Genomic DNA, 15,570 nt, shown 5'->3' with positions numbered 1-15,570 from the left:
AGGATTTACATAACACATCCTATAGCAGACGCTTTAAAATCCTGCCTTAGCATTTCTGTTCTCTCAACATCCTCCTCTACTGTGCCGTACCCACCGGAGAGAAACTGGTCTGCCCCCAGCACCCCACCCCCCACTCCCAGTCCCCAGCCTCTCTAGTTTCTCTCTTCTTTCTTGATTTTTTTGGGAGCTCTGTAACAGCTGTGACTATCTTATTTTCCTCTATGTCTAGCACAAAATAGACATTCGGTAAATATTTGTTGAATGTACAAATGGATCTTGCCTCCCTCTCCTGCCAATGTCAAAATTATCTCATCTCTGATTGGCACAGTAAATCGGCTTGGCTTCAGCAACTCTCCTCAAACATATAAAACAGAAAACCCACGATGAATAAGATCACTCTCCTGAAAAGCATTGTTTGGTGATCAACTTTGGTTCCGTGAGCTCACCCCCCAACCTCTAATGGTTTAATAAAAGAAATAATCGTTGCTAGCACTTACTGTTGATATATGCAGTAATTATTCAGTTCTTTGTGTGTATTAATTCATATAATCCTCACAACAGTCCTCTAAGGTAGGTGTGCTGTGCTGTTATGTTCACCCCCATCTTACACATGAAGAAACTGAGGCCTGGAGAAGTAACTTGCCCAGGGTTTTACAGCCATTGAGTGGCAGAGCCATGATTCAAAACCAGAAAATCTATCCTCAAAGTCCATATTCTTATATCTGCTAATTAATATTTCTTCTAAATTAACACAGTGCTCTCCCCAAGAAAACTTTAGTGATGAATAGAAATGTTTGTTTTATTACATATCCCATTACAACTGGGGCAAAAGGGGGGAAGGAAGTATCAATCTGGGGAAGCTTCCTAAGATGCCCTGCGTATTAGTTGCTTTTCTTCACCCATAGCTGATATTTATTGAGTGCCAAGTGTGTGCTAAGTATAAGTGACACAGAAGTAAATAAAAAAGTAAATAAAAAAGTAAATAAAAAAGTAAATAAAAAAGACAGGCTCCTTACCTTACAGAAGTAAATAAAAAAGTAAATAAAAAAGTAAATAAAAAAGTAAATAAAAAAGACAGGCTCCTTACCTTTAGGCATACATTCTAGCTGGCAAGCTGGGCAGATAATTCCAGATGAAAGCTGGGGAATAGTGGGGGGTGGGGGGCATGTGGAGAGAACCAGGATTCTATGGGAATCCCTATGAGGGCCTAACCTGAATCAAGAAATCAGCTCCCTTGAGGGGTTGATTTCCAAGCTGAGGCTGAAAGGATGAGTAGGAATTAGTCCGGTGCAGGGGCAGAAGAGAGGTGTGTCAGACAGAGGGAATAGCATGTTTCAAGGCCTGCAGTGTGGCTATGGTAGAGTGAAGTCAGGAGACTGGACAGAGATAAGGAATAGAAGCTAAACAGTAGCCAGGGGCGACTGGGTGGTTCAGTCGGTTAAGCGTCATGACTTCAGCTCAGGTCATGATCTCACAGTCTGTGAGTTTGAGCCCTATGTCAGGCTCTGTGCTGACAGCTCAGAGCCTGGAGCCTGTTTCAGATTCTGTGTCTCCCTCTCTCTCTGACCCTCCCCCATTCATTCTCTGTCTCAAAAATAAATAAACGTTAAAAAAAAAAATTTTTTTTTTAAAGTTAAACAGTAGCCAGATTGTGGAGGGAGTCCTTGGGGACAAATTATGGGTGTCACTATCTGAGATTAAGTAGAGGAAATGACATAGCAGAGCCAGCCCAAACTAGAACCCACACATCTAGACATGTCCCTGCCCTTAGTTTTTCTTCCAGAAAGTAGAATAATAAGTAACCAGGACTCACATAGGTATTGCAAGATTAAAATGAAGTTGAGTATGGTTTTCTTTGGGGTGGTTGTTCCAGGCGGAGCACGCACTTGAGGCTAGCCATGGCTCTGAACTAACACTATGCTAGCCAGGATTGTTTATCCTATGCCTGCAGCCCCGTTCACTGGTTCATGTGACCTCCCCTAGGAATCTCTTAAGAGTCACAAAGCAGCCGCGATGGAAGACAAAACAGTGACAGAAAAAGAGAGTGACATGAAATCAAACAGAAAGCAGTTGAAAAGGTTTTGTAGGTAAAGCCCAGAACAAACAATTCTGTGCAGAAAGTACACGATCTGGGCAGAGAGGGCATACTCAAGGTGGTACAATTAACTGAGTTAGACCCAATAGCGCTGGGGCTAATGTTTTGTTTTCACTTGCTAATTTGATGAAAAAAATATTTTTACACACAGAAACTTTCACATATAACTGTTACATGTACTTTCATAGTACTATTTTTTGTCTTAAAAGATGAGAGGCACATATCCCTATAAACACATTGTTAATAGGGAATAAAAGCCTCAATATCACTCTCCTTTAGTAAAATGAAAATTTGTTTAACACAACATGCATGAATTTTTTAAAATGTTTGTTTATTTATTTTTGAGAGACAGAGACAGAGAGAGCACAAGTGGGGGAGGGGCAGAGAGTGAGAGGGAGACACAGAATCTGAAGCAGGCTTCAGGCTCTGAGCCGTCAGCACAGAGCCCAATGCAGGGCTCAAACTCACAAACCAAGCAATCATGACCTGAGCCGAAGTCAGATGCTTGCTTAACCAACTGAGCCACCCAGGCACCCACAACATGCATGAATTTAATGCCAATATATGCAAGGCACTGTTTCTGAATAAAAGGAGAGTCAAAAAGAAGAAAGGATCAAAGAAAATTAAATTTAAGTTTCCTTTACATGTATATTCATTGTCTAGTTTCTTAAAACAGTAAATTCTTATTTATCCAAACAAAACAAAACAGTAAATCCTTACTTACCAAAACGCAGACTTTCCCCCTGAATTCTGCTTCTATGAGAATGGCAGGCAGATATCAGGAATTTATCTTTCAAGAGATCTTTTCATTTTATGTCATGGCATCAGTATAAATTCAGTCCATATTGTAACTGTAAACACATGACAAATACTGCTTTAGAGATAGGCAAACTGGGTGAGAACCTGATCACCACTCACTAGCTGTGTTACCATGGCTAGGTCACGTAACTTCTTTGCACCATAGTAATACCAGCAGTAGAAGTGATATTTGTCTAATGTGCTACAAATTCCAAAGTACCCCACATTTATCCCAAATAGTATTATTAATATTTAATGAATGTGCCCACAGCTTTGCAGGTGAAGGGGTTCAGAACAAGTCTCCCCAACATGTGCTACTTTGGCATACGGACTATTTTGAGCCGAAGGCGATCAAGACCCTGCAGGCCTAAGAGAAACTTTCCACCCTTCCTTAACTAGAAGAATATGAATTGAGGGGTTTTGCCAGCGTAAGAGTTATTATCAGAGATAAGTTTTATCTTAATGACCTATCTGTACAGCAGGGCAAACATCTGATTACCAACCTGCCCTTCTTATTATTGGCCTGTGAATTGCCCTCCTCCCCTTTAAAGCCCCAGGCCCCTATCCCATTTCTTAGCTCAGGATGGCAAATATAAGCCATTTAACCTTAACGTTATTAAACGTCTCATGTATGTGAGGGTTTCCACACTTACAAAACTAAATTTGTTTTTCTCTTGTCCATCTGTCTCATGTCAATTTAATTTAGACCAGCCAGAAGAATCTTTGAAAGATAAAGGAAAAATTTTCCTCTCCAACATAGGCATGGTCTCATTTAAATCATAGGACATCCCAGGGTACCTTGGTGGCACAGTTGGTTAAGCGTTCAGACTTTGGCTCAGGTCATGATTTCACAGTTCCTGAGTTCAAGCCCTGCATTGGGCTCTCTGCTGTCAGCGCAGAGCCCGCTTTGGATTCTCTCCCTCAAAAATAAATGAACATTAAAAAATTTAAATCACAGAACACCTACAAGGGAAGTACTTTTGTTATGTCCATTTGACAAATAATAAAACTAAGGCTTAGAGAAGTGAAGAAAATTCTTCCCCAAGGTGTACAGGAAGTGGCAGAAACATGTATGAATAGCTTCCAAGTCTGTTCTCGTAACCATTATGCTATCGTTGCCATCATTTAGTTATTTCATTTACATTCTACTTTTTTTTATAAAAGCAGATCTCTGACTCTTGCAGGATTATAGTGCATTTAGAATGCCCAGCACAGTGCCTGGTATCTGACACATGGTTAGCAGGCATTACATGGTATCCGTGAGGAGGAAGGGCAAGGGAATAGGGAGTGAGAAGAAAGAAATAATATCTCCACCTCCAACCAGGAGATTTGATTCAGCTGCTCAATCTTTCCAGGCGGCTTCAGGCTCTCCAAGCACAGCTTAAACCCAAGCTGACTGACACCATAGCTTTACCCCCGTGTGGCTGTTGAGCACTTTGAAGTGTGGCCACTCCAAATTAAGATGTGCTAAAAATATAAAATACCAGATTTTAAAGACATAGTCCAAAAAAGGATGTAAAATATCTCATTGATAAGTTGTAGAGATTACATACTGAAACAATGATATTTTGAGTAGATTAAGTTAAATAACATATTTTATTTTAATGTGTTTTTTTACTTTTTTAATGTGGCTGCCAGAAATTTTCAAATTACGTATATGTCTCACCTTGTATATCTACCGGATAGCGCTGAAAGAGATTTGTCTACGCGGGCCTTCTTCCACTTCCAAAGAGTAGGTTTTTAACAGTAACTCAAATTTACGCTGTTACACCACCGTCAACAGTATGCCACTTTGACACACCCCTTCTTCACGTGGGCCACATGACCTTCACTAGCTTGAACCTACTCTGTGTCATTTCGGGCCTTTCTAATGGAATCAAAACTCTGTCTCGTGCTTTAGAATTGGAAATATTTATCTGACTATTAGGATATGTCAGCTAGAAGATTCTAATAAAACCGTAGTTTGCATTTTGAACCTTCAGATGTATTGATGTTATTTTTACAGGAATATTTTCATACTGCTCTTGGTAGGTATAAATTGCTAGTAATAAAAACTACGTAAACTAGAAAAGAAGCGTGTTATTTCATACTAAGCTTACACCATTCCTGAGATACATAACCCTTTAGATTCTCCTAAGATCCCAACCAGAGGGCATGGACAATTATGTACATGCTGCTTGATAAATGGAGTCCTTTGGACATGTAATATTGTTAGGAACTCTGGAAGTTTAATAAAAAAGTATTTGATTTATGCCCTTCTCCCCCAGAACTCACCCCAGATAAACAGTTACTACCACCAGGAGCATTAGTGCTGCTTTGCACAAATAATTCCTTAAACAAGCAAACAAAAGGCATGAGGATTTGTTATGAACGGTTTTCATCTAAGCATATAGGGATTATTACCTCCCACAACATTTTCTTTAAACATGGTTAGACTTACTTAGTTTAATGAGTTTGGGGATTGTTGCTTTTTCCCCTTCAACTTGCCAGATACATCAGAAATATTTATTTTCAGAGACAGTTTAAGGAACTCCGTAATTCCCAATCTGTTCAAGTTTTACAGTAAATCTGAGTTGAATGCCTGTCATTGTTCCCAATCTGGTCAAGCAAAAAGAAAAAAAGGCATACAGTTCATCAGAATAATTAGTTGATTGAGGTTAAATAATTCTAGGAATAAACATTTGACCCCCTGGCACATCATAAACCTCCTGGAGTGAGAAGGATTATAAATTAAATGTACAAGATTTAAAATCATCCAGATACACCCCAAACATTATTGCAGGCATGTGGGACACATTTAGATAAGTTAAAACCAAGTGTGGGTTTAGAGTTTAGCCATCTTTGATCAGTGGCCTACTAAAGCTTTATTGCTTTGGTGTGAGTAGAGGAATCGTGACAACAGTGCCCCCTGCTGCCCGAAGGCCACCTCCCTTCCCCGAAACACATGGTACCCCAGGAGATAATGAAATTCTAGTAAGTATAAGGAGCTCAGGAAGGAAAACAAACAAACAAACAAAACAACCCCCCCCCCCCACTAACATTCATTGAGGGCTGACATTGCTCAAGCACTGTGATTTAATTTAACCATAATATGAAGTTTATCACAAATTCAGGAAAGAATAGGATGAAATCTCTGGATAAAGAAACCGAGGTTCAAGAAAGCTAGATGACATTTACAGGATTCATCACTAGAAATGGAATGAGCCAGGATTTGGACCCAGGTGTGCCTGGCTCCCAAGCCACTGATTCTTATGTTGCGGCAAGATAGCAGTGGCTGGAGGCCTTGGGCACAGCTGAGACTCTTAAAAGTATCATGACCAACCATCCTGATTTGCCTGGGACTGAGAGGGTTCTGGGGACACTGGACTTTCAGTGCTGTAAATGGGAAAGTTGGGGGGCAAAACTGGGACAAGCTGGTTGCCCTAGCTAGAATTCAACTGAATAAAGCACCAGGCTAGGAGGGTCTGTTTGGGAGGGAGGAAGGCTGCCCAATTGTCTGTCTGTCCTGTTCCTCTCTGTGGCCCAGGTTGCTGTGCCACAGGTGCGCAGTCTCTGTCCTATTTTATTCTGTGACACATCCTGGGGCATTGTCAAAGAAGTTCACATTTCTGCCAGCTATGATTTCTTCAGTTCCCATCCTAAATCATCAGTCAGTTGGAATTTAGTTAACTGAATAAATCATTCGCTCGAGTGGAAGAGAAAGAGCAGAGACTGGGGCATCACGGAAACATGAGTTCTGTGAGGATTAATGAGGGCCAGAAAAAGCGGGTGAGTCACAGAACTGACATTCATGGAATGCTTACTAATGTTCAGGGCACTGGGCCAGGTATTTTGTGCGATTATCTCTTCTTTTAACGACTCTAAAGGTAGCTATAATTAACCTTAATTACAGATTTTTAAAAGGAATAAATAAATGAAGTTCAGAAAGAGGCTAAATAACATGGCTAAGGTCATCGAGCTGGAAAAGAGGGTGAAAAAATCTGGTACAGAAGCCTCCTAAATTGTTTCCTTCAACTTGTACATTTTCTTGAGCGATATATTAATGGTACAGAAGAAGTATCTCCTATGAATGAGATAAATTAATTTAACTTCTGTTTTCATGAAGTGGCCAGTGACTCATGCTACATGTTGGCAAAACATCCAAGTTACGCCTTCAGGACATAGAGGCCTAAGTAAATGGTACCTGCTGTTATTACTGTAGCCTTCTTTACTCCTCATTTTCTCCAAGCTCTCCAAGAGTTCAGCATTTCCCAAAATACACTCCATGGGAGACTATGTCTGTGAAATGAGAATAGGTATCCGGTAAGAAAGGGGTTCTGGGATCCAGTAAAATGAGGATAGCCTAAGTTAGCTAGTCAGAAGACATTAAAGTTCTTCCCTCTGAAACTTCTCACTCTGTAATAAGTTCATGTGCCCCATGAAGCTCCAAGAGGAAGTTCTAGTGCTGTGTTCTCAACCTTTTATTCATTACTGGCCCTCCGTTTCCTGAAGCCTTTTTAGACATTCCCTTAATCACTCCTTTCCATCCACCTGCCCCTCCCCCAAATTAAATACTAAGGAATAAGATTTTGGTGAGTAGGTTGAGTTTGGGGGGCCCCAAGCCACTGTATTAAGGGGTTTTTGCCTCCTGTGAACTAATTTTTGCCCCCTTGAGGATGACACTGCTTCACTTGAGAATGCAGGCTCTGGCATGAAATGCTTCTCAAATGTGTTTGACCCACCACTGACCTTTCTCAAGTGGACCAGTATTCCCAGGAACGTACTTTGGGAACCCCAATTTATTCCGCATGAGATAGTTTAGTTTAACACTTTTTGTTTTCTTATGAGTCAAAGAGAGAATCTCTTCTTTCATACTTGTATTGCTGATGTGAAAAGATAAACTGAGACCTATTAAAAGTTTAAGAGTTTATTTGAGCAAAGATCAATTCCAGTTGGGCAGCACCAAATGGGCAGTAGTTAGAAGCCTCCAGGGACAGGAACTAGGGGACAGACTTTCATCGAGAAGATCCCAAAGCAAACCAAAGAAATTATCTGATTGGCGTTTTGCTTTATATGGAAAAGCCTAGTTGGCCATTTGTGATTGGCTGTCCTTAGTTTTCAATTTCTTAACATTTGCAGGATTACATTTTGGTTTCCTTCCATAGACTGCTAAAGCATTAAGTCCACCTTAGTCTATTTGCCTTGTTTAACTACTTTAACACGGTATAAGACTATACAATAAGGGGGCGCCTGGGTGGCTCAGTCAGTTAAGTGTTCAAGTCTTTTTTTTTTTAATTTTTTAATGTTTATTTATTTTTGAGAGAGAGACGGAGTGCCAGTGGGGGAGAGAGAGACAGAGAGAGGGAGACAGAGAATCTGAAGCAGGCTTCGGGCTCTAAGCTGTCAGCACAGAGCCCGATGGGGGACTCGAACCCACAGACCATGAGATAACGACTTGAGCCAAAGTCAGACACTCAGCTGACTGAGCCATCCAGCCACCCGGTAAGTGTGCAACTCTTTTTTTTTTTTTTTTTTTTTTTAATTAAAATTTATTTATTTTTGAGAGAGAGAGAGATACAGAGCATGAGCAGGGGAGGAGCAGAGAGAGGAGACACAGAATCCGAAGCAGGCTCCAGGCTCTGAGCTGTTGGCACAGAGCCTGACGCGGGGTCAAACCCACGAACTGTAAGATCATGACCTGAGCCGAAGTCGGACGCTTAACTGACTGAGCCACCCAGCCACCCCATAAGTATCCAACTCTTAATTTCAGCTCAGGTCATGATCTTATGGTTTGTGAGTTTGAACCCCACATTGGGCTCTGAATTGACCGTGCAGAGCCTGCTTGCGATTCTGTATCTCCCTCTTTCTCTCTGTGCCTCCCCAACTCACTCTCTCTCAAAAATAATCATTAAAAAAAAAAAAAAAAGACTACAATAAGGACAGGAGTTCAGTAAGACTTGTTGATTGAGAAAATCTATATCTGCCTCTGCTCTCCATCAGGTCATCATCCTAAGTTTGTAATTAGGACCCAATTCTATTTTTTTTTTTTTATACCGCCAGTTTAAAAAAGTATATGTTAGGAGCGCCTGGGTGGCTCAGTCGGTTGAGTGTCCGCTTCTGGATTTCAGCTTAGGTCATGATCTCAGAGGCGTGAAATCGATTCCCATGTAGGACTCTGTGTGGAGCATGGAGCCTGCTTAAGATTCTCTCTCTCGGGGTGCCTGGGTGGCGCAGTCGGTTAAGCGTCCGACTTCAGCCAGGTCATGATCTCGCGGTCCGGGAGTTGGAGCCCCGCGTCGGGCTCTGGGCTGATGGCTCAGAGCCTGGAGCCTACTTCCGATTCTGTGTCTCCCTCTCTCTCTGCCCCTCCCCCGTTCATGCTCTGTCTCTCTCTGTCCCAAAAATAAATAAACGTTGAAAAAAAAAATTAAAAAAAAAAAAAAGATTCTCTCTCTCCCTCTCTTTCTGCCCCTCCCCCGTGTGCACACACACACACACTCTCTCACACAAAATTAAAATAAATAAATAAAAATATGATATAACATACATAAAGTGTCTAATGTTCACTAATCTTAAGTGTACAGCTTGATGAATTTGCACAGGATAAAGTACTAAAATTTTTAATCAGAGAACCTTTTAAAAAAAAATCTTTGACCTCCCATCATCTACATACTGTGGTTTTCAAACTTTAATGAAGGATCCACCCGAGGGAGCTTATTAAAATTGCATACTCCTGCCCTCAGAGATTCTCATTCAGAGGTCTGGGGTGTGATCTTAGATTTTAAATAAAGCATTCCAGGTGATCCTGATGCAGGTGGCCTATGGATCACACTTCTGAGAAATGTTAGCCTCCCTACAGGATAAATGTTAAAGTGCTGGATAAAGCATTAAAGCTTTCCCTAATTTGACCCAGTTTCTCTTTTTCTAGACTCAACCCTTGCTAGTTTCCACCATGTTGAATTACTCACCCCTCCTCAGTACTTCATGTATTCATGTTTCCCCTAACCTGGACTTCCATTTCCATCTACTTTATGTGACAGCCTCCTACTCATCCTTCAAGACCTCGCTGCATGGTCATCTCCTCTGGGAAGTCTTCTCAACCTCATGAGATAGAATTAGTTGCTCCCTCATTGTTCACACAGAACTTGAATCAAACCCCTATCATAATACCACACAAGGCTGATTTTTAAATCCCCTTGTTTAAAAATAAGCAGGACTATATCTAGCTCCTCTTTGAGAGAGAGAGAGAGAGAGAGAGAGAGAGAGAGAGAGAGAGAGAGAACGCACTACAAGCTGGGGAGAAGGGGAGAGAGAGGAGAGAGAGAATCTTAAGCAGGCTCCATGCTCTGCATGGAGCCCCATACAGGTCTCAATCCCATGACCCTGGGATCATGACCTGAGCCGAAATCAAGATTCAGATGCTCAACTGGCTGTGCCACCCAGGTGCCCCAGTCTAGCTCTTTCTTAAATCCCTAACCCTGCACAAGGCCCAGCACACAGTGGGTGAATGAATGAGTGAATGCTAGTGATTTACACGTGGAGTCACTCAATTCTCACTTTCCAAGCCAATGAGACTGCAGTCCCCCTAGGGGAAGTGAGGGTTTCTGCCTCACTTTTGTGATCTCCAGAATTATGCCAGGGATTCAGTAGTCAATGAAAAAATACCTAATGAATGAAAATAACCAACAGAATCCCCCCCCCCCCCAACTCAGCGAGTACCTCCATGCTTCCTAAGCCCTCACTGCAATTCTTGGAGGGAAACAGGAGTGGAGTGTGAGTGCTTGGGGGGAGACGGCGTCCCTATCTGCCAGATGAGAATGGTACGCTAGAAGCCGCAGGACTGGCTGGCCTCCAACACCATGTTCCTGGTTCTCTCTGCCCATTCCTTCCATAGAACACTCTGTTGCCATGGAGAGGACTATTGCCCTAAGTGGGCACAATTAGGTGAGACCTCCAGAAAGGCCTCTCAGGAAAGCAACGGTGCATGGCGACTCTTCGCCCCCTAGCCCAACTCCTTATCTATTTGCTCGCCTATTCCTGTGTGTACTCATGTTTGTATCTATTGATTTACTTTATTAGCGTCTTTGTAGAGGACTAGGCAGCTGAGCTGGGCAGAAGCCACCTGGGCACGCTGAGCCTTACCTACCGCTCAAGGTGAGATCTAGGGACCACTGCCCATTGGCTAGGGAGGGCTGAGGGGATGGGCTCCTGCCGCTACCAGAAGCCCATTGGGCTGAAGGTGTGAGGGAGGGGCGGAGGGCGGTCCTGGCGGTGAGGGACAGGGTGATGCTCCCCCTAAACCTCTGGGGGCCGGCCTCAGGCCCCCAGCTAACCCGACCTGTGGGGCTGCGCAGGCGCGTGCCGAGGGCGGGCAGAAACCCTACGGACACCGACGGTTGGGGTCACGCGCGGGAAGCTCACGAAGCATGCGCACCTGCCCTTGGGCCCCCGAGAGGAACGGGCTCCGGCCGAGGGAGGTGTGGGGCTGGACGGAGCGCGGTCATGCGTGACGCTGGCGGTTGCCGGGCCCCGCAGGCCGGAAGCTTGGGCCCGCTCAAGGGCAGGTTCTGGGCGGCGGCGGCCGCGAAGGAGCAGAGCTACGAGTACGGCTCCGCGAGATACCTGCTGCTGTGCGGCCTGGGCGGCATGCTGAGCTGTGGGCTGACTCACACGGCCGTCGTGCCCCTGGACCTGGTCAAGTGCCGCATGCAGGTGGACCCCACCAAGTACAAGGGCATCGTCAGCGGCTTCGGCGTGACGGTGCGCGACGACGGGCTGCGCGGCCTGGCCCGAGGCTGGGCGCCGACCTTCCTGGGCTACTCCCTGCAGGGCCTGTTTAAGTTCGGCCTCTACGAGGTCTTCAAGATGCGCTACGCCGAGCTCCTGGGCCCGGAGAAGGCGTACCGGTGGAGAACCGGCCTGTACCTGGCCGCGTCGGCCGGCGCCGAGTTCTTCGCCGACGTGGCGCTGGCGCCCATGGAGGCGGTGAAGGTGCGCATCCAGACGCAGCCCGGCTTCGCGGGCACGCTGCGCGCCGCCGCGCCGCGCATGTACCGCGAGGAGGGCCCGCGGGCCTTCTACAAGGGCGTGGCGCCGCTGTGGCTGCGCCCGATCCCCTACACCATGATGAAGTTCGCCTGCTTCGAGCGCACGGTGGAGGCGCTCTACGAGCACGTCGTCCCCAAGCCCCAGAGCCAGTGCACCAAGGCCGAGCAGCTGGCCGTGACCTTCGTGGCCGGCTACATCGCCGGCGTCTTCTGCGCCGTCGTGTCCCACCCGGCCGATTCGGTCGTGTCCGTTTTGAACAAGGAGAAGGGCAGCTCGGCCTTGGGAGTTCTCCAGAGACTGGGGTTCGCGGGCGTGTGGAAGGGCCTGTTCGCCCGCATCATCATGATCGGCACCCTGACTGCGCTGCAGTGGTTCATCTATGACTCGGTCAAGGTCTATTTCAAGCTGCCTCGCCCCCCGGTCGCCCAAGCGCCCAAATCCCCGAAGAAGCAGAAGTAGGCGTGGGTGTGTCAGCCCCTGTGGCCACCGTCCGCCCGGAAGGCCATCCCGTGGGAGGGGGGTGGGGGTGGGGTGCGTCCAGGCAGTGCTAGCGTGTAAAATGTTGGGTTTTCTGGTTTGGGAGAGGTGACGATATGTAGTCCGAGTTCTCTTTAAAGGATTGATTGCTTCTCTTTCGGCGATCCAAGAGGATTGCAGCCGTTTCATGTAGGGGTCCGGACCCTTGTCTTTGGGGAGTCGGCATGGCTGCTTTAGCTCGGTAGCTTTTGAGCCACTGTAAGGAGAAAACCCTTAACGGGAAGTCATGTTAGGTAATTCAGGGTCTCTAGTTTGTTTCTACCTTGATCCACCGTTCGGTGGAGATTTCCTGAATAGCCTACTAATGAGGTTTTAAGGTCAGCACAACTGTATGGGACAGGGAACAAAGTAAAATTCTACTAAAAGGCATTCACCTCAGTAGAAGTCGTGTACCTATTGAATAGATGACGGACTCATACCATGTTTCTTGTTCATGTCCATTACAGGTAAAAATTATTAAAAGTCAAATTGTGACTTGTATTGCCTGATACCTTAGAATGTATTCTCTGTTTTCAAAGAGACATGACATGAGAAGATCTGCATTTTCTCATTTTGCTTTGTCCAATTCTCTTCCTGATGTTGCTGATTAGAACATAGCTCTCTCCAGGAAGTGCTACAATTGGATCAATGTGGAAAACCAAAATGAGATGAAGGGCAGGCTCTGAGAATAAATATGTAAAGAAAAGCCTCTGTTCTCTAAAAATTTCTTTTGTACAACTCAGCTTTCAACAGCCCCACATCCAAAGAGGATCATACCACCCTGACATTTAAAAACACACACATGAAACCCTGCAAATTCCAATTTTTTGTTGAATATTAAAGAATGGTTTTGGTGACTTTGGAAGGAAGATCTCACTTTTAATGTCGCAAATGCCATTCATTTAATTTGGTACATGTTTCCATGATCTTTACAATGGTTGAGCTTCATAAAATTTACTGAAGTTATAAGGCACATTTGCACTTTTCTGTGGCCTTCACATCTCTGCCTGAGGAAATTATAAAATTAGTGAAATTCTGTGAATTAGAGATGTTTGTGGAATATGAGCAAGAAATAAACTTCAATGTGATATTTGCTATAATTTGCCCGAATGTTACACGGTTGCCTTAACTTGTATTAAAGACTGCAAACTTAAAAGATGTTGATGTTTTAACTATGTAATAGTAAACTGTTCAGTGTAAACTGAAGTTTACACAGGGTAACAGAAGCTTAAAAGTGTCTAAATTTAAGTAAGTATATTTGAACTGTCTTGACTGAATAATAAAGAACTTGGAGGAAAAAATCAGAACTTGTGAATGATCTAGAATGAAATGTATATTTAGGGCCTGTATTTTGTTTATTATTGGGAAGATGCATGGGAAGGATACTATGTATTTTTTTTTTTAATTTTTAAAAGTTTGTTTATTTTTGAGAGAGAGAGAGAGAGAGAATGTGCGCACGCGCACATAAGTGGGGGCGGGGCAGAGAGGGAGGGAGGCATAGAATCTGCAGGAGGCTCCAGGCTCTGAGCTGTCAACACAGAGCCAGATGCAGGCCTCCTACCTGCCAACTGTGAGATCATGACCTGAGCAAAGTCGGACACTTAACCGACTGAGCCACCCAGGCACCCCCAGGATACTATGTATTATGAAGACATTGACTTTCCTTAGGCAGTTGGCTTCCAGGTTTTTGAAAAGAGTTCTCAATGAAGGAGAGTGATAAATTTCAAAGGACTAACTTGTGCATGTTCTTACTAGGAAAATTTTAATACAAATATATTTCTGTCTAGTGCTGCCTTGTAAAATGTTAGTGGGAAGTTTCTTTGGTCAACAGTTTAATAAGTTCTTTCTATAAGTACTATGATTTAAGGATTTGCTACAAAATCTTTGGAATTTCAACATACCACTAGTTCTGCTCTGTGGCACTTCATGATTGCTCTGTTGAGAACACCAGATAATTTCTGTAATATACCCTGAGAATTATAATCTAAGGAGAACTATTTGGCATGATTCTGACTATCGTGGACATGGTCAAGGAAATGGGTTTACTTAGTTTGGGTTGGCAGTTTTCCTGTTTAGTTCCTAGATTTCTATTCATCTCTTTTTTTGTTGCTAGTTTACAAATGTCTGTCTAAGTAGGGGCCAGAGTAGCTGACAATAAAGACTAAAAATTAAGGTTAATAAAGGTCAATAAGTAAATCAATTTAAGTAAGGCTAATAAATACAAGTTAACTTAATTAAGTAACTTAATGACTGTTTTACATTCAGAGTCATTGGGGATTTTTTCCCTAGTTAACTATTCCTTTGGTACAACTTAAACTTCTATTCAGTGTTTTACTTTGTAATTACCGCTCAGTGAAATCATGCAAATCCGTTAGGATCAGAAAAGCCATAGTATATGTTTGGCATTATGAGACATTTTATATGCATTTTCTCATAATCTCAATCCTTGAAGTAGTGAGTTTTATAGATAAAGCGCATTATATATATAAAGAAACAGATTCAAGGGCTGGATAACTTTCTCAACATCATATAGCTAGTAAGTGATCGTCTGAATCAGAGTCCACATTTTCTTCATTACTCAAGCTCAGTGCCTTGACATAACCAGTAATTATTCTTTTCATAAACTGCTTTTTATAGTGCCTCAAGAATATTTTTTAAATTTCTATTTGTAAAAAAAGATTTCTAATTTTACACTAATGGAAAGTTTATAATGTATTTCGATTGGGGAAAACCTATGGCATAATTGCTTAGAAGTAATCAAACTGCAAAATATTTAAATACATGTAATTCAATATTTAAATCATTTTCCACTCCAGGTCAGTGCCTCAGTCCTAACTTGAAGGGCCTGATGATATTAAAAAACAGTGCTACTTCTTCTTCTTCTTCTTTTTTTCTAATTTGTGGTACTGCAGTTTCGAGGCTTTATTTTATCACATTTTCTAGTTCTTTCCTCTAATCTTTAATTCCTATAGCTAAAAAAGCTGGCTTAGGCTATTTATCTTTTCCCCCAGGTGGTGATCAAAGTAGGTGTTTCAAGTATATGAAATTAATTTCATGATAGGGAGCTGTAATCTCATCCACTGATCCATCCTTTGAGAAGTGAATAAAGAGAGTAGGTAAAATCTTGAAAAACA

At 43.2% G+C, this 15,570-nt stretch overlaps 1 protein-coding gene across 1 annotated transcript; it reads left to right on the top strand.

Annotated features, from left to right (window-relative positions):
- Window positions 1–10,783: 10,783 nt before the first annotated feature.
- On the top strand, window positions 10,784–13,740 carry LOC101093288 (phosphate carrier protein, mitochondrial-like). The gene is made up of 2 exons (XM_045035869.1): window positions 10,784–11,026; window positions 11,227–13,740. The coding sequence occupies exon 2, from the start codon at window positions 11,375–11,377 to the stop codon at window positions 12,377–12,379; it is 1,005 nt and encodes a 334-aa protein (XP_044891804.1). The 5' UTR covers window positions 10,784–11,026; window positions 11,227–11,374; the 3' UTR covers window positions 12,380–13,740.
- Window positions 13,741–15,570: the final 1,830 nt, after the last annotated feature.

This window comes from Felis catus, chromosome C1 (assembly GCF_018350175.1).
Source record: "Felis catus isolate Fca126 chromosome C1, F.catus_Fca126_mat1.0, whole genome shotgun sequence".
Taxonomy (NCBI): domain Eukaryota; kingdom Metazoa; phylum Chordata; class Mammalia; order Carnivora; family Felidae; genus Felis; species Felis catus.
This window is presented reverse-complemented; position numbering and strand designations above follow the sequence as displayed.